The sequence below is a fragment of the Scomber scombrus genome, chromosome 24 (genome assembly GCF_963691925.1).
Source record: "Scomber scombrus chromosome 24, fScoSco1.1, whole genome shotgun sequence".
Taxonomy (NCBI): Eukaryota; Metazoa; Chordata; class Actinopteri; order Scombriformes; family Scombridae; genus Scomber; species Scomber scombrus.
The window spans coordinates 13,857,008-13,876,869 of record NC_084993.1 but is presented as its reverse complement, the minus strand read 5'-3'; the positions used below and the strand labels follow the sequence as shown (position 1 = coordinate 13,876,869).

Genomic DNA, 19,862 nt, shown 5'->3' with positions numbered 1-19,862 from the left:
ACATGTAAAGACAAATACTTCTGCTCTCTCTCTTTCTCTCTTTAGTATGTTTGACTTTTTATATTTATGTGTGGCACTTTCACATTCATTAGCCTTGGAAATAAGGCTTTCATTTAGTCATTCACCCTATAAATCTTTACACATGTCTGGTTTGATTTATTTGGTTTATGCTACTTGTGCAGTGAGAAAAAAAAAATGCTGACGTCTATTGGCATGAGTGATTGCCATCCACCAAAAAATGTCCCTCAATTCTGTGTATTTATTTCCTTTGAAATAACAGCCTTGTTGCCAGGAGACCGGCTTTAATCTCTCATACGGTATTTAATTATTGTCTGCTTTTTTCAGGAGAAACGAGAGAGAGCGATGTTAAGGGTTCACCACATTTAAAAAGCGGACCCAAAAAAAATCCACATTTCGCTCCAATGCAAAAACCATAACGTCAAAGTTTATGGAGAGAATTTATGATGGAGGAAGGGTGCCCTGCAATGATTTGTGAATTTTCAGATGAGCATCTGAGAAGAGCATTATTTTTTGCTTCTCCTGCATGAAGGGGATTTGATCTTTTCCACTACCCCTCTGTACCCATGTTGTCATGACTAAGCAGCACATGGAAACAACTGATAAATGTCTTTTGTGGATGTTTATTCTGATAAAGCCATTTAGTGGTCTGGAGCCATGTCTCTCTGGTTTGTAGAGGTCTGTGTGAAAAGGCTATTGGGTGCACTGTGGGATGCAGTTTGAATCTCATTACATTAATGCAGTTTTTGAGGAATAGCCAACAGACAATACTGCTGAGGCTTTTTTTGAATGAGCCTGAGAACACTGCAATGTAACAAACTAGTTAACTACCTTAAAGGGGCAGTTCATCAATTTTACACAAAATTACTTATAACTTGTCACAAGAAAAGAAAACCTTTAGATAAAAATTAGGGCCCGACCAATACTGGATTTTTGGGGCTGATGCCAATACCAATATGAGGGAGTTAAAAAATGTTTTAGTTTCTATAATAATCTTATATATACAGAATATGTACATAAAAAGCACATGTTTTGCAATGTGGTTGTCAAACACTTGTGACAAAGATATGCAATGGAGGCTGTGATATTTTACAGTTTAACTATATTTATTGTATAAAATGACTGAAACACTAAACTTCACTGGGAATTTAATCATTATAAATGATTATTAATAATAAAAAAGGATACATATACATAAAATGATGCCTATATAACAACAACAAGAATCGGGGCATATCAGACAACATATATACCAATACCAATATATCTGTGATAGGCCAATATCGGCTGATAATATCAGTTAACTGATATATCGGTCTGGCTCTAATAAAAATTTAGCAGCCAAAGAGCCAGATATTCCCATTGATAGTTATTGGATAAGAAAACAGAGCTAAAAAGAGAGTTATATTCATCAGATGAGCAGCTCCAAGTGAATGCTAATGTTTCTTGTATGTGCTGGATGTGTAAACAGGAAACTGTTTTCCTAACAAGTTTGCCATATGTTGTGTTTACACTTTATTTCTAGCTCTCAAGTAGCCCTAAAATATTTATTGCAGGTTTAAAAAATTCCAGTCTAGGAATGATAACTAACAGGATCAACTTTCTGCTGTTATTTTTATTAGCCATGATATAAGAGTCTCCTTCGTTCTCCCCATTTTGCTGCATCATCCACTTAAAAGTAGGTGAGTGTGTCAACCACTGATGAAATATTTACACCAGCCGGTGGAGACAGCGGAGGAACATTCAGAGAATTGTTTATATGTGCATTTAAATGAGACCAACACCAAGCAGCTCGTGTCCTTCAGCAAACATCCTAGCTTCGGGGGAGAGAGTGAGGACGCTGTGATGTTAATTGGATGATGATTTACGCAGGGATGCCAGGTTTGTCCCAGTTGTCCTATGACGCATCAGTCCCACAAGGTGTTAACGTCTGTGGGCCTGGCAACATGGGTCAAGACATTTAAATCATTCCTTTTTATGTCTTAGAGTGCATGCAAATGACATCAGAGGGATGACTGCATCCCTTGTAATTTCACTGTCAGTGGGAGAAAGAGGAAGGAGGGGAAAGAGAGTAAAACATTGTCTGCAGCAGCCGCTTTTGCGTGTGTGTGTGTTAGGGGGGCGGGGGGGGGGGCGGGGGGGGGGGGGGGGACTGTGTGTGTATGTGTGTCTTTGTTGGTAACAAATCTGCTTTTACTGTTGACAAAGCACGCAGAGTCAGAGAAATGACTAAGCTGCTAGAGGCAGAGACAGAGACAGAGGGAGGGAGAGAACCCGCTGGGAGAGAGACAGAGAGGGTGAGGCAAGAGAGGAGAAGTGAAAGTGACAGGCATGAGTGATAGAGAGAGAGATGGCAAGGTTGGAGAAAGAGGGAAAGAAAGCGAACCAGTGAAAAGGAGTGAGCGAGAGAGCAAAGTGGGAGCGTCGGAGCATCCTCATCCCCCAGCAGAAGGAGGCAGGAGAGTCGACGCCCTGCTCCAACTGAATGAGCAGATCAGCTCCTCTCCTCCGCGCGCTCATCCCTCCATCCCTCCATCCCTCGCGCACAGCGACCCAGAAGCTCCTCACGCTAAGGCTCAAGATTTGCTTTCGAAGATGGGAAGCGCAGTGATTTGAAAAATCCTCCACAGCTGCGGGAGATGAACTGATACTCGACAGATTTTTCTCAAGAGGTCTTTTAGGGAGCAGTGGATCTTTAAAGGTGCATTTCAACAATTTCTGGATGTGGAAGAGATCACGGTTGAGAGTTTCTTTCAACTTTTTTGAGTGAAGTTGCCACGACTGCCTGGGGCTGAAACTAAGGTGAAGAGATCAGAAATAAGCTTTCCATATACGGTGCATATTTCCTGCATGGTGGCGGTGAGCGTTCGGCAGCACCATGGGATGCACCACCAGCGTGGTTCTGTTGGAGGGGCTGCGCTCCATCCTCGAGAGGAACTGTGGCTACATCAAGGGGGCGGTGGAGCTGGGAGCTCTGGAAGAAGAGGAGGAAACAGTGAGTCTGAGGGGATCTCAACTCTGGATGCCGACCACAGCTCTGGTAAAGCCGCTTCCAAATAGAAGCTTTTTTTTTTTGCTGATGTGCGCACAATCGTTTTCCTCCGTTTTACGATCAGCTGTGCTTTTAATTAAACAAAATATGCCTGCAGAGAAGAGTGCTCTCTCTCCAGTTTAATATGATGTTAACCAGCATTGTGAGACAGTGTTCACAACTCAAGATTAGTGGATAAGTGTATTTCTTACCCCATGTGACAAGGAGAATTCAGTATTTCTGAACGGATCATAGCAGAAAATTCTAATTTCAAAGAATGAACTGTTTCTGGGTTGAGTGTCTACTCTATTTTTACACATATATCACACATACATGTAAGATCAAGTTTTTAGGATTGAAAACCAGTTAAAGAAAATAATGAATAATTTAAAGAGAGAGCCAGACTCATCGGATTAAACATGAGTTAGCGCACAGATCAGCAGAATTTTGGCTAATAACCCCCCTAATAGACTCCCCTGAGGAGCTAGATTTAGAAGAAGAGTATATCTTTCATTGCCCCCCATCACACAATTAGTGGTGCAGCTCATCACAAGCTTACCACTTGGCTGCAAGGAAATGAGTAATTTCCTGAATTTGCATGAGTTTGCTTACACTGAGTGAGAGATTATTTCAACTTTTTTAAAATATTTTTTGGGGCATTTTTTTGCCTTTTATTAAAGTGACATTAATAGAATAAAGAGCGATGGGGGTGAGATTCTGTCTCCTTTATCAGCTGTTATCATCATCTGCAGCAGTGTTTTCTTCCACTTGGATTTATGCACTGTTACATTAGGCTGCTTCCCTCCAGTTAGCTCCATTAGCTAGCAGCCTGCCCTGTGTTAAGTCAAAGAGATTTAATAGACAATCAATAGAGAAGGGGTTAAGTAGGATTGGTAGTGCCTGTGAGTCAAGGACATTCACTATAAACCATTATCACTTTTGGTTGCAGTGCTTTCTTTACAAGCATTAAGCTGTGGTTGGCCTCTTATAACCCTTCCCATAAAAAACAATTACATGTGCAGTTGCAGTGGAAAAATCTTTCCATTAATGTACAAATGATAGCTATTTATAAGCTGGAAAACACAGGAAACGTCCAGGACTGAGCCCTCCGACTTAGAACCAAAATGCCATTTCTGATTTCCTGAACTTCCTAAGAGTGAAAATATACTGAAAAAAGTGAATATGAGATTTCACTCCATCAGTTATGAATCTAGAAAACATACATTAGGCCTATGTACTTATTTCTTCTGACTTTGATATGTTTGTGCTAGTAGGTGTTTGAAACACCTAGTATTTATGACTAAATAAGCAGCAATCAACAGGTTGAATGAGTTAAAACACCCTTTAGTATTATATACACCCAACATATATCAGTCAAAAACTCAGCTAATCTACTAATATTATGTATATGTGAAAACATGTAACACAACTGTTTTACATCCCTTTCTAAGCAGTGAAAAGAGCAGAGAAAAAACAGTCATTCCTCATGTGAAATAACTAACAAAAAAAAGTGTGTGTATTTAAGACCACAATGCTGATAGTAAGAAGTTAGTTGAGAAAATAGGTTTTTAGGGCCACACCTAAAAGTGGTGGAATGAAACTCGTCCGTGCATTTTTGTATGGTGATGTAAGCACTTGCAAGGCTGGTTAGTATACCAATATAGCTGGAAAACTAACCACCAATATGCTAGTCAGTCTGTGTGTACTCCCTCATGGCTTGTTGTTCTCATCTAGCGAGCCTGCTAACTGTCAGCAAGCTAGTTAGTTTGGTCTCTGTCTTATTTACAGTCCAACACCTAAAAATTACACAAGATTGTCACATATGACAAAGAAAATGATTTTAAAAAGCTGAAGCCAGAGAATATCTGGCCTTTTCGCTTGAAAAGTTATAGACATGATTATCCAGTTATCAAAATAGTTGCTGATTGATTTCTGTTGATTAATCATCCAATCATACTTGTCATGTACCTGTAGTGTAATATAAATACCATAAGTTTCTAAGCTATAAATTTAGCATTCCATATTTTAATTAAATGGACTATTTGTGCTATACGCAATACAAAGTATTATATACTGTAAAATACGCATAATACAATATTGGAAGCCCTACCACACTGAGACCAGCTCGTAACATTCCAGTGAGACTGTGGAGGCTGAAAGAATCTCAGAGAGTGTGTGAGTGAGTGTGTATTTTGCATCTTCATTTTGTTCCTTTGGGATAATCCTATGCAGGAACTTTCTGCTTCAGTTGATGTTACTCTACAGTCTTGAGCCGCGCTCTCAGCACCTCCGAGAGCTCTGACATCATAGTCTTAGGGAACTCCCCTCTCACGTATCATATTTAACTTGTCCCACATGTTTTCCGTGGTATTACCTGGAGTTACAGCATTACAGTGTCGACCACAAGACACACCAGAGACGACGTTTTTAGGTTTTGTGCTTGTCACAGAGAGCTTTGCTCATCATTCAAGCTGGGTAGAACTACATCTGTGAGTTATGGGTCAGCAAGCTAACGTTCATGTGATTACTACATGTCTGTGTGTGTGTAGCATGTGTTGGAGGGGAATCAGTCCAAGGGGAAGTTTCACTTATTTACAGGCAACTCCCTCACACTTTCTCTCTCCAGGGCGCCTGTAGCGATGGTCGGCTCCCAAACATTACATCAACTTGCCCTTATGCAATTCTCCACAGGCTTGTGTGACGCTCTACGTCTATATATGTGTGCGTATGCATGTATGCCTCTTGGGAAGGGTGTGGAAGGCTCACATGTCCTAATGGGTTCAAGCTGTGTAAAAACAAATGGACATCCTTCCCCACCGCCTCCTCCCTCATGCTCACCCTCTCTCTCTCTCTGACAACTTTTTTTTTTTTTGTGTGTATTGAGCTCTTTCGCAGATGGCCTTGTAAACTAATTTGCACTGCCTTCACCCATCATACACGCATTCATGGCACGGTACCAGCGATAGCTCCAGGAAGCGTGGTGGCGTGAGAGCGCTCCAGAGATGTGGGTGAATGAAGCAGGATGACCTCAGCGCAGCCAGAGCTTTGACAAGAGGCTGATTATCACGCTGAGCTGGTGACGCTGTCACTGAGGCCTCCGCAGGCTCACAGTGATGCAGTACAGTCAGCAGTCAGAATGACACTGACGCCAGAGGAAAGTCAAGTTAGACACCTGCATATGATTTGGATACAGAATACTGAGTTGCCCAAATAGTTGAATCTCAGCTTCCAACTCTAATTCTGAACAGTTTGTACACCACAATACAGATGATTTATAGCCAGGCACTTTCATTGTGGCACCAAATTCCTAACATTTATCATATTTATCTCTGGTATATGCTACAGTGTCAAAAGAGGAAACAAAGTAGATAATGACTATGCTATTTATATATTATGAAGAAGAGCATAGCCATGCTAGCAAAGTAGAAAGAGGGGTATGACATGGAAAAAAGGTCCGGGAGCAAAATTGTAGACGTTATGACGATATTTCTATGCCATTTAACATTTTAGTTTATCATGTTAGCATGCTAACCATAGCTAAATTAACATTAAAAAAGTAAAGGTGAGTTTGTTGGGATTATAAAAACATACATTTAAAAAACACACACAGTTACAGTCACACTCGTGGCTCTGTGGGACTGTACTCAGTTACAGTGGGCCTTTGAGCTTGCCTACACGCTAACGTTAGCATGCTAAAATGCTCACAGTGACATGTCAATGTTTAGCAGGTATAACGTGCTTGTTGTCACCATCCTAGTTTAGCCCGTTAGCATACAAACATTAGCTAATTAGCATTAAATACAAACTAAAGGTGAGGACTACAATTTCATACATTAAAAAACTACTAAATGACTGTGACACTAGCTACTCTGTGAGACTGTACTACAGTGGGGCTTTGAGTTACATGCTAACGTTAGCATGTTAATATGCTCACAATGACATGCCAATGTTTAGCAGGTATAACGTGCTTGTTGTCACCATCTTAGTTTAGCCCGTTAGCATACAAACATTAGCTAATTAGCATTAAATACAAACTAAAGGTGAGGACTACAATTTCATACATTAAAAAAACTACAAAATGACTGTGACACTAGCTACTCTGTGAGACTTTACTACAGTGGGGCTTTGAGTTACATGCTAACGTTAGCATGTTAATATGCTCACAGTGACATGCCAATGTTTAGCAGGTATAACGTGCTTGTTGTCACCATCTTAGTTTAGCCCGTTAGCGTACAAACATTAGCTAATTAGCATTAAATACAAACTAAAGGTGAGGACTACAATTTCATACATTAAAAAAACTACTAAATGACTGTGACACTAGCTACTCTGTGAGACTGTACTACAGTGGGGCTTTGAGTTACATGCTAACGTTAGCATGTTAATATGCTCACAATGACATGCGGATGCTTAGCAGGTATAATGTGTTCACCATCTTAGTTTAGCCTGTTAGTATGCTAACATGAAAAGAGTACCAACATGAAAGTGTTCCAAATGTGTCTGTTCCAGTGTAAGACACTTCATATCAAATCTGTGATGCTAGAGGAAAAGTCATTGTTGTTTTTTTTTCTTTTTCTTTATTATTTGCAGGTCATTGCATGGTCATGAAGGTTATGCCCATTGCTCATAAAGCGTTTTCCCCTTTCAGATACCCTGTTGGCACAGAAGAATAATCTTATTGCACTGGCTCTGAGGAGTTTCCTGTGTTTTTCAAGTTATTTCTCTGAATGGTACATTTCAGGGAGTCTCTTTGAAGCGAGTACAGTTAAAACAAGTTATGCAAATTATGCAGAGTGTCTCACACATCAGAGAACCCTGGGTTACAAAAATTGAAACTCACACACACACACACACACACACATACACACACAACCTTGCCCGCCTTTGTGCTACATTTTGTTAGGAGCGATGATGCTGAAACTGCAATGGAGTGATGATAGCCTTTGAAGTCATGTCATCCCCTCTTCCTGACATCCCTCCTCTCTCCATCTCATTCTGTGTGCACGAGAGAGGCCAAACTTCTTTACCCATACAGATAATTGGGGGGGGGTTATTAATCATGCTTGTTGAGTTAGAAAGATTCAGTGGCTGGTAAACACAGGCGTGGTTTGGGAGTTAGTTCTCTCATAAGAGAGAGAAAAAATAAAAACAGGATTAGCATACATTTATCCAGATTAATTCCTCATTGAAATTTTTAAATGTCATCAGTCTGAAACACACTCTCCGATAGAAAACAGCTGAGCTGAGGCGCCTCCATCGCTGAGATTAAAGGCGAGCAATTCCCCTCAGAGAGAATGCTGACTGGATTGAGAGACAAGGGGCAACTCAGAACTGTTCCTGGAGCAGCAGGAGAGTGTGTGCGAGTGTGTGTTGCGCCCGAGTGCCGGATAAGGGGATGTGTGTTTTAACAGACCCTGCTGTGGGTGCCTGCTGCAGCGGATACGGCGCAGGAACAGTTCAAAGCACACCAAAATATCAATGGGGAGTAGAACTTTATCCACTCAGATTGAGTGTCTAAATACTGTTAGTGTGGCTGGTAACAGTTATTTTTTACTCCTGTCTCATCTCCTCTTTTCCTCTACTCTTTCCTCCACTTTCTATTTTCAACACACACACACACACACACACAAAGACAAACACACACACACGCACAGGCAGGTGGAGCCGGCAGTTGACAGCTTGATTCCTAGGCCTCTTCTAAGTTTTTAATGGGGGAGTGGTCGATTTCTCATCCCCTCCCACTCACACAAATCACATACTGTACAGTACATACAAACACACATACACACACACGCACGCACACACACACACACACACACACACACACACACACACACACACACACATATCCACACACAGTATCACAGCTGCACAGCTGTGAGGGTGGGAGGGGCCCAACCCTCCTGATGAGACACAGACAGAGAGAGAGAGGGAAAGGGAGCGAGAGGGAGGCTGTGTGATTGAGTACAGAGGGAATCTCACTGGACGTCGGCAAAGCTCTCACAACCCTTCACACACACCGCAGGCAACTTTCTGTCATGGCTGTGTGTGTGCAGTGAATCTCATACCTGATCACAGGCTACACACAGGATTTGGGTCCATCATCATGCAGGGCCGGACAGGGAAAGGCAGGCAAAGGGAGCTGGTGATAGAATCTCCACAGCAGTACAAGTGCCTGGCTGAGATTGAGGCAGAGGTGGAGGCTGGGTCACAGGTGGCAGCGGTAAGTCTGTGCTGTACCATCCTTTACATTGAAATACATTAAGAGCTTGACATTTATCTCAACTTCAATCTCGTTCTGGGAGTTGCCAGCTAAATAGAACTTATCTGATTGTTTCGAAGTTGGGTTTTTTATCTCGTCGGTTCCCTTTCAAAAAGGCAGCTTTGAAGATCCCTTTTTAAAAAGGGGTTGGACGGATATGGGAAATAGCAGCTTCAGGGTACATCTCTCCAGGGGGTTGAATGTTGATCTTTTTTTAGGAAATGGAGCACTTGTAGTTCCCTTTGTTCATTAATTGTTCCTGTGCCTCAGAGTCAGAGAGAGTGACTTTAACAAGTTGACTGTAAAGTTGGTGCAAAGAGATTCACTAGTTTGAGATGTTACCTGCAAGAATACATAAACCACATTTTGTTTGAGTACTAGAAATTAAGGTTTTTCCAAATTTGACAACTTTATTACTATTTTTCTTAATGTTTGGTGATTGGATTAAGTTTTTTCATCAGCGATCAAGACTATAAGTTCATTAGTTAGTCAGTTTTACCTTTACAGGGTATAATAACATCCACATCTTTATTAGCCTTTAACTTTACCTTTATCATCACATACCTGGCTATATTTAATATAGTCATGTGAGATAATTACAGGCAAATCAAAGTTCACAGCTGCTTGTTGTTACCTTCTGTCTGAATGGCAATTATCCAGTTGGAAATCAGAGTCGGCGATTTACTGCTTATCAGATGATCTTTACATCCAACCTCTGAGAGATATGGAGGGATATTTTCATTACATCATCAGGAGGATTGGTTGGACGAATCAAAATGTAAATCTATGGTCAGACAGTCTGTTTAATTGGCCCCAGATTGTTATGTGTTCATTGGAACCAAACCAAAGGCAAATCCAAATAATCTGGATCATGGTCACGCCTAGCAGTCACATTCGGTCCAGGGAACTATAACTATTTAGAAATGTACAGAAAAAATGATCGATAACGCTCGCTAATATTTTGTCACTCTGTCAGTGAGCCGGTTTGGTCCGAAACCACAAATTTAATGGACTGGATCAAGACTTTGGACAGACATTCATGCTTTCTAGATGATGTAGTCTAATGACTCTGATGATCCCTGGATTGCCATAAAATTTGGTACAGACATTCATGTTCCCCTCAGGATGAATCGTAACAACTTTGGTGATCCTCTGATTTTTCATCTACCACCATCAGGTTTAAGTTTTGTTTTTGACCTGCAAATCTAATCTAAAATTACCAAACATTCATCAGTTCAAACATCCTGGAGTTCTGGACTGTTGGTCAGAGAAAATAAACAATTTGAAGACCTCATCTTGTGCTTATGAAATTGTATTATTATAATATTTAAAAACCAAACCATAAATGGAGAATATAATTATTAATGGCATGTCAGTCAAACTGCAATCAGTGTACTCGTTTTTATTCATAAATCTGGTCATTCTGAGATGCTTTATAGCAAAAAGAATGGAAGGGAGGAAAGCTTTAGATTCACAACCATATGCAGTTGTCCTTAATGTACTTAAACTGTGCATAAAAAAATCCACATCTGTAATGTATGTTATGTCGTCTACTTCCCTGACAAAACAACTCAATTTTACAATCTGTCAAGAAGTATTCCGAACAAAACTCTGTTAGTCCATCTTTAAATAGATCAAAGCTTTGTTTACTTCCTCATGTTCCTAACATGCAGACACAGCTACACATGTCTGTCATATGTGAATATCGGTTTTCTACTTGAGGGAGGACATGCTGGAGGAATCTCTTGGGTATTTTCTGTGGAATGTTACAGCCGACGAGTGAGTTTAATCTCTGCGAGATCATGAACTAGGCTCCACTATCTTACCCGATGTCAAGCATCACTGCTTACAAAGCGTACTCTGTTATGATGTAGCATGAGGATTTACAATGGAATGAAGAATCCTGTTTAGACTGTATGTCTTCCTGCAGTGGGCAATGGTTTTGGGGAGGTACTGTCCATTCCTGGAAATTGTCAGCAGAGAGATAGAGCTGCAAGGACCACTGTTTACTTCTCTTAGTTAAGGTTTTGCACGTGAGCTCATGACATAGTGACTGGTACAATGTCACACACAGACACTCGCTCATCCATTCCTCCATCCATCCATCCCTCCCTACCCTTATCTAGCCGCTGTAGCTGTCAGCCAGTCACTCTGTGTGAAAACAATGGCAATTTGTTGTCCAGACAGTGTGAATACCCCAGACTCTTTTTTTGTAACACATCCCACAACCCATGCGCTCAGTCAAAAAACATTGTTATTAACTGTGTGTGGTTTTGTTATTGTGGAAGAAAGTTCAATAAATGACCACAAACATTAAAAGAAAAGCGAAGACAGCTGAACAGAATAAAAACTGACTTTTTTCCACATGTTGCTGCTAGCTGATCCCATTCTGTTGTCTGCTCCTTTAGGTGAAGCCAAAGATCATAGAGCCTCTGGACTATGAGAATGTAATTATACAAAGGAAGACCCAGATCATCAGTGATGTTCTGAGGGACATGCTGCAATTCCCCCAAGAGGACTTCCAGGTAAGATGCAATTATATATTATATATATTGATCCCTGTAGGTAGATTTTGGTTTAGCTTCCATGTGTTTCTGGTCACATGATGAATTAAAGTACAATATTCACTCGCCATTTAGCTTTATTGTTGTTCTCCACCAACTCCTGAGAAAAATATTTGACTCTTTAGTTGTTCCACATTGTTCACAAGCTTGCTGACTTTCTTAGTCTGCTGTTTAGTGCTGGGCAGGTAATGTACAGAGGGTTTATCTGGGCTTTTTAGCTGAACACAGCTTCCATACAGCCATAGAGCTGAAGAGACTTTCAGATTCTATGTTAATTACCTGTGGGTTTATCACTTTAAGTGACCCCTTTCACATCTAGGTAATTATATGATGATGAATATAAAGATTTAAATCTTTTTATACAGATAAGAGCAGGCCAGTTGACCCAGCAATTACACTTGATTGGCCAAATTATAGAAAAGAAGATGCATTTTCAAAATCCAGTGACTACCAGGATTTTATATTAGCTTTAAGAATCACCTGGAAATGTATTTCCAGTTTCACTTTCAAATCATGTAACAGGCAGATATTTCTCCAGTGACAGTATAGCCTCAACAGAAAAGAATGCAATGTAGTCACTACACACTGTGGTTTGAATTTGCTCTCATATTTTCATGACTGGAAACCCTCCCTGTCTTTGCTGTCACTATGTAATCCGTAATGTTAGCATTGCACTTCCCACCTACACGAATAACTGAAAACAGCACTCATCTTCAGCAGGTTATTTAAAGTAAGAAAAAAACAGTAAGTTAGGCAGAGGTAGGTGAGGCGTGTGGAAATAAAGTAAGGATTTTGACATATTATTTCAAAATAACTAGAATATAAGTTTCTCTGAGAAATGTCTTGTTACCTACCTTGTTGGAACTGCTAGTAGAAGGAAGCTGTGTGTAGGAATGTAGCAGCACTGTGTATGCCATTTTAGCAGCAGTGTGATTTCACTTTCCATAGTCAACACTTCATAAAAGGCTGCAGCACTTGAGTGGCAGGCACTCGTGAGGCAAGAGCTGAGACAGAGGAGGAAGGGCTATGAGGGCTAATAGGAGGACAGGGGCTATATGACTGACAGAGGTCACTGAAACCCCCAGACCTTTTTCATGAAAGTTGCTCAGTGGGAAGATTTTAAATAACATGTCTCATACTTAACACAATACACCACAAAACCCAAAGTCATGCTAGTAAAGTTAAACTAAATGACCACATAGTATTGATTGATTAGCGTAATATGATATTTCCCGCTCTTTCTAAAGTTCATGAATGCTACTAGCTATTAAACACATATCTCTACATTTACAAAAGATTGGCAATTAAGTTTAAAATATTGTTTAGCCTCATAAAATTGCTATTTTTGGAAGTTATGTTACAGCTCATGATGCTCATGGATGTATTAGAAAAACCAGACACTGAACTACAAGATAGCACCAATTCACTTTAATTAAAATTGCTCACTGAGTGCATGAGCCAAGTACAAACTCTGAGTTCACTTCCACATTGTGCAGCCAGGTGCCTTTAAGTTATAGTACTGCAATTGGCCACTAGGACAAATTGGCAGGAAAGTTGGGTGGCTGCACAATATCCAGCTCTCTTATTACATGCATGGCAATGCTACAGTGACTCTGTTTATACTGTAGATTGCTTTTGGACAGCAGTGGTGTCATGGCAATGAATTTACGCAATACTAGTTTTTATTAGCTTGGACATTTCTTGATTTGGTAAATTAGTATGAACTTAGAAAGAACTACATGCAAAAGTTTAATAATGGATTCCTGAATAACTGGTGCAACCCAATCCAGTTCATGATCAGAGAAGAATCCAGTGTGTATTACACGTGGTTGATGTTTCTCCTCCCTGCAGGACAGCTGATCACAAGGATATAAACAAATGATGATATCACCTGGTGAGCCCATGTGTGAAATTGGTCAAAGATTTGACCTCTACATATTGAACCACTGCTTCACAGTCCTATAAATATTTACATGCTACGAAGATCTGCTGCTTTTGTTCAAAGGAACTCGAATGCTGTGTCAACATTACATCACCATGGTGCTGAGACGGATCTCAGCGGGTCCACTCCCCAGTTTAGGAGACAAGAAGAAAACAGGCTGAAGTCATGCTCAAATATTTATCATTCCTCAATTCATCTGGCGAAAATAAAACACACATGCAGCTAGTTGTAGTTTATTTTGAATTAATTCCACATACACATATACTGTTTTGCTGCCAGAAACACCAACACCAAATGTGTATTAATCCACCGTTTAAAATAGTCCCTAACATCTGCACTATTTCCCTCTGTTTGAGTAACTTTTTCTAAAAAGTACAGTACACAGCTTTTTACGAATCACACTGCCTTCAATAAAAATTAAGCTGTATATTTATGACCCGTTTTTATAGAAGTATAATACAGTGGAAAACACTAATAGTGATCACGGTTACAGTGATCAACTGCTTATATGGGTCAAAAAGCTTGGGACAAAATCATTCTTATACAAAACCATGATACATGTATGATATTTACTTAACGGCTGCAGCATCCTTATCTTATTTGGTAATCCATAAGTAATCTACTAGCACATCTAAACCCCTTAGTAGTACAGTAATGCATATCTTCATGAGAATGCGCTTAATAGGATGGTACTGTGGGTGGGAGAGGATATTGCTATTATTAAATGAAACAATCTCATTTTCAAACTGTCAGTGCCCCAGGAACTTTCTAAGCAACACTAATCCCATTTGGTTGGGGTAGCATAGATAATACTGCAACAGTCAAATTAAGGCAATAAAGCTAGAGGAAAAAAATAGACACACTTGTGAATTCATAGAAACAGCAGTATACAGTGGGAAATCTGCAATGTACAGTCTGCTTCCAGACTATTTCACAATCAGTAAATGATGAGTGGCTTTCATTACAAGGCCGTCTGCAGCGCACAGCCATTAGTAACTGCCCAGGACTCAGTGTGTGTGCTTGTGTTTGTGCGTGTGTGTGTGTGTGTGTCTGGTCCAACCCAGTCCGTCCATCTGTCTAACCTGCCATATGTTTTACATCACTGGGCTTAGAGAGGAAAAAGGGGGGAGCCAGCTAGACATATGGGTTTAGTGTGTGTGTGTGTGTGTCGTACAGATGCACACGCACAAACACACACATACAGTTGCACACCCGCAGTAACTGGGTGTGCGAGAGAGAGCTGGGCCTCAGTGTGGAAGGAGGTAAAAGGAGGTAAAGTGTTGAGTTATGGATTAACTTCCCCTGCTTGCACATTCATGCAGAATACGGAGAGAGCTGTGAATCAATATTGGACTAAGTGTAGCCTTAATATACTTTAGATCCAACCTTTTCTGAGATTTTAATTCATAGTCGGGGTATACTGACCATGCCAACATTCTTCTCATTTTTACCCCTGCACACATATGTAACCATACATATGTGCAGATGAAACACTCCACATTCACTTTCATCTTTCAAAGTAGAAAGAGAACATGGGAATACCTGACTCTCCCCTCCTGTCTCTAACCACTCTACCCAGATATCTCCATGCTAGGGAATTTAATGCCTGGCATCAACCCTCTCTGCCCTGCAGCGTCACTGCCTGTGGGAACTCACTGCTCTGCCCAGTGGAAGCCATCAAAGCCCCGGTTTAATGACTGTGAAAGGAATGCTGTTAATTGGCGGCCAGCAGTTCTTGCTCACAGTTGACTGACAGCGCTGCGCTTTGGTCAAAGTCTCCTGTGAGCGAATGGTCAAATGGACAATTTGTGGGTGTTGAGTAAATGAGTTAAATGTAGACTGAGAAATAGGAAGTAATGCCTAAAGGCTGTGCTAATACAACCGAAGTATGTGAAAAGTGTCATACTGTGTCATGCTAATTGGCCATTCACCCAAAAAGGAACAGTTTTTTATAAAGACCGAATGGAGAGCAACTCAGCCACTGTAGTTTTATCTCATTCTGCTCACACACCAGCAAAGTTAAAAGAATAGTTTGACATCAGGTTAGCTATTTCTCTGTGCTTCCATTCCAGTGTTTAGGCTAAGCTAATCTAACTACCTGCAGGCTCTAGCTATAAATTTAATAGATGGATATGAGAGTGGTATCGATCTTCTCATAATGGCAAGACAGCAAACAAGCAAATCTCCCAAAATGTCAAACTGAAAGGCTAAAGTCAATTCAATTTGTCCAGACTACTCATGGAGAACAATCCAAGTCTGTTGCAGCCAAACCGCTCCACTGTTGGCCTGAATAACTTTGAATTTTCCTCACTGCAGATGTTTTCACCAGTATGAGTGATTAATAATATATTTAGTATATATTTAAGATTTAAGATGTCCAGATTACACAGGCCTGAATATATTAGCTCAATTTAGGCTACTGACACATTCTTAATAGCTATTCCAAGAGTGAACAGTGACAAATGAGGGCACAGATTCAATAACTGCTTGCCAATGTAAGAATAGGAGATTTATGACAAAAGTAGGTCATTGTGCCACTGTTTCCTACTCATCTTTGTGGGGTGAGTAGAAAAAGCAGAACACTAAGTGGGAGCAATGGCGTCCGCAGTGTCCAATAGCTTGGAAGACTTGCCAGGCCAACTGTCTTGATGCCCCGAGGCGCCTTTTGCTCCTCTGCTATGGATTCTTGCTCTCTTCTCTCTGCCTGTATCTGTCTAATAAGGCTGGCAGGGGGGGAGAATTAGGAGTGGAATAAGGGTAGGCTGCAGAAGATTCTCTGCAGTAGCTGAAATTTATTTCTCTGTGTGAAAGAACAAAAGGACCACATCCTTTCAAGTTATTACACTAGATTTACAAGTTTGTTTAAAGGCATTGTTCTGTACTTGGGGAAATACTGGAGATGTTAAGCTTAATAGTGGATTTTGAGGTTTGTGTTAATATTCTGGAGCTATACATGTAAAGAACCTTTTAATGACATAGAAAGCTGCATTTCCCCATTACTAGGGAAGAGTGTATTAGCTTTCTTGCCAAGACTCAGATGAAAAGATTGATACCACTCTCAAATCTGTACGCCAAATATGAAGCGAAGAGGGAGCCAGTTAGCTTAGCTTAGCATAAAGACTGGAGGGGCTGGAAGGAGGGGGGGAAAGCTAGCCTAGATCTGTCCAAGGGTTAAAAGAAGCTGAAGCGCCACATCATCTTGTTTGTTTAGTACAGTATGTGTAAAACCCATACCAAAAACAAAATTGCTAAGCTAAGCTGCCTGTCAACTTTATATTTAGCAAGCAGACATTATAGTGGTATTAATCTTCTCATGTGGGTCAAGTGTCAAACTATAGTTTTATTTTTTGAGAATGTGATGTGATTTGACCATCTGGTTAGCATGTAGCATCGCCCCTGCTGAAGTGTCCTTGAGCAGGTCATTGATCCCTACCAGCTCCAGAAGGCCAGTTTTAGCTTAACTTGGTGTCTGGACTTCCTTTGAAGTCAGGTACAAAGAGAACTGGCTTCTGGGGTTCAATAAAATCTCATATACCGGTAATCATGAGGAGCAGTAAAAATAACACTAAACATGTACTCAGAGTAGGAAATGAGTCCGTAGTGTGAGTGATTTTTTTGCTCTGTTGCATAAAAACACCAGCAGGATGGATATGTTGTGCCAATCTCTTGTATGACTCTGCTTTTCATGCCTGCTCTCCGTCTGTCTCCTCAGATCTCCACCCTGAGGCGCCAGGGCAGGACTCTTTTCTCCACCGTGCCAGAGACTGCCGAGAAAGAAGCTCACTCGCTGTTTGTCCAAGAGGTAAAACTAATACATACCTGGACGCAGGCCTGCTTTGTCCATTCTTCATCCCTAACATCTTTGGCCTGAGCTTCAACATCACTGTTGTGACCAAAGCCCTGCTCTATCCTTTTTGTTGGAGCGCAGCCAGGTTTTCTCTCTTTCCACCAAAACACAGGTGTTTCACCTCTGTCCAGATAATGCATCTGATTCTCACACCCTGAAGACCCATCAAACACATACGTTCAGCCTTGAATCCAGCTGAGGATTTATTCTGATTTGTTTACGATGTATGGATAAAGCAGAGCTGATTAGATTTCGGAGTAAGCTAGCAAGAAAGATAAATGTTTGTTGACTACGCACATGATTTACGAACAAGGGAAAAGTGATACGATGTTGCCGTTAGCCTTTATATGAACTTCCATTTGTGTCCTCCACCCTCACATGTTTCCTGACAATGCATTGGATCTGCAACAGATGGAGCCCACAGTTCATTGGTGGTTCACGTCATGTTGTTTCGGAGGAACAGTGTGCTCGAGCTGGTTGGGGTGCGGCCTGATAGAGGCCGATAGAAGATAGTCCCCCATGGCTGCAGCCAGGAATTACATCATAACCACATCTGGAGCAGCTGTGCGGCCTTATAGAGAGCGGACGTTCTTTTTTTCTAATTCATTTTTCCACTTTTCACTGACCCCCTTGCCTCACTCAACATGTGTATTTTATGAATTCGCAGAAGTGATATTAAAACACATGTTGGAATATCACAAAGTAAACAGTAATGAAAAAGGAGACATTTTTATCCAGGATAGTACCTCCAACTTCTTGAAATCTTTGTTAGCTTAGGCAGCAGTTGCTGTTAAGACATATGAGACTGACTTGATTTTAAAAATGAAAAGAATCATTTCACTTTTTTTTTAACATGGAGACTACACATCTTCCTACATTGCTCTGAACTTGCACAATTATACAGACAGGGTTCATTTCTCTCAGCGAGGTGGTGTAATTTTAATATTACCTCCAATGGTCAGTGACTGTAATCCTGTCCAGAACACATTCCTCTGGGATTGTCCACCTCTTAGCCCAGGAATAATTGCAGTCCCAATTACATACTGTTGTTCAACGAACTCACTGATTCTCCTGTAATATAAGTCCAGCCCGGAGAGACATTTTGAGTTTTTATACATAATAAAACTCTGACCTTAAATACGCTGTCCTCCAGTGGGATTCTGGCACTGATGGGAGGTGTAAGTTCTGATGAGGAAAATTGTACTATGGAGGAAGATGGTTTAATGGTTGCCTAGTAATAGTGCCTCTCTGAATTCACACACTTCTGTAATGCTGTTCAACAATATTTCCTGAGCCTGTCTGTGTGTGAATCATGTATGTATATTCTCTTTTGTTAAAACCCTCCTCCTCCCTTTCTGTCTCTGCAGTGCATCAAAACCTACAAGTCGGACTGGCACGTGGTCAATTACCAATATGAGGAGTATTCTGGAGACTTCCGTCAGCTCCCAAAGTGAGTGGGTGTGCTTCAGCTGGACTGACAGATGTGTGGTTTAGACCAGTGTCCTGACAGACCCTTCAGACTAGTGTAAAAGTGATTTAGGAGTGGACTGTGCTCACCAACAATGAAAAAAGACACATCACAGTGCTACAGTGAACAGTAAACTAAGCTGTATTCATGCAGCCAAGGTCTCTGCTACCTCTTCTGTTTGAATTGTTGAGAAACAGTTGAGTTGATCTGATTTATTAAAAGTAATCTGTCAATATAAGTGAATACTACTTTAACTATGTTTTCTCTTGAGAAAGACACAAATTAGCTTATGTTGGAAAGTAACCAGTACAGCAAAAGTGAGACATCTTCCTGTTTAAAGAGACAGATTTTACTCCTCTGTCCTCTGTGACTCTGAAGGGAGATTTGTGTAGTCTGTGAAAATAACCCTGCTGATGCCAAAGTGATGTCACCAGGGTTAACTTAGGAGAGATTCAAATGTATAACAGAAAGTCTTACAGGCTAGAGGTGTGGCATTTGAAAGATAAGGACATCCTGTAGGTCTCGGCCCATAATAAGGAGTAAAATTGAAGTCCTGCTACTTTCATTTTGACCATAATTTAATCTATTTTTTATGACTGCTTCTTTAAATTCAATAAATAAAACATCTATTAAACTACATTAGTTTAATAGATAAGTAAATTCAGACTGATGATTAAAATGCGATAACTTAACATCACACTGGAATTCAGTGTGTATTTATTCTCTGTTT

The 19,862-nt window shown here is 40.6% G+C and overlaps 1 protein-coding gene across 1 annotated transcript in view; it reads left to right on the top strand.

The window, feature by feature from the left end:
• The window catches only part of dock9b (dedicator of cytokinesis 9b), a 57,496-nt gene that overhangs the window by 7,406 nt on the left and 30,228 nt on the right, over nucleotides 1-19,862 (top strand). Inside the window, exons 2-4 of the mRNA XM_062414729.1 lie at nucleotides 11,720-11,836; nucleotides 17,530-17,619; nucleotides 19,032-19,114. Coding sequence (XP_062270713.1) covers nucleotides 11,720-11,836; nucleotides 17,530-17,619; nucleotides 19,032-19,114 — 290 coding nt within the window. The remainder of the gene's footprint in view (nucleotides 1-11,719; nucleotides 11,837-17,529; nucleotides 17,620-19,031; nucleotides 19,115-19,862) is intronic.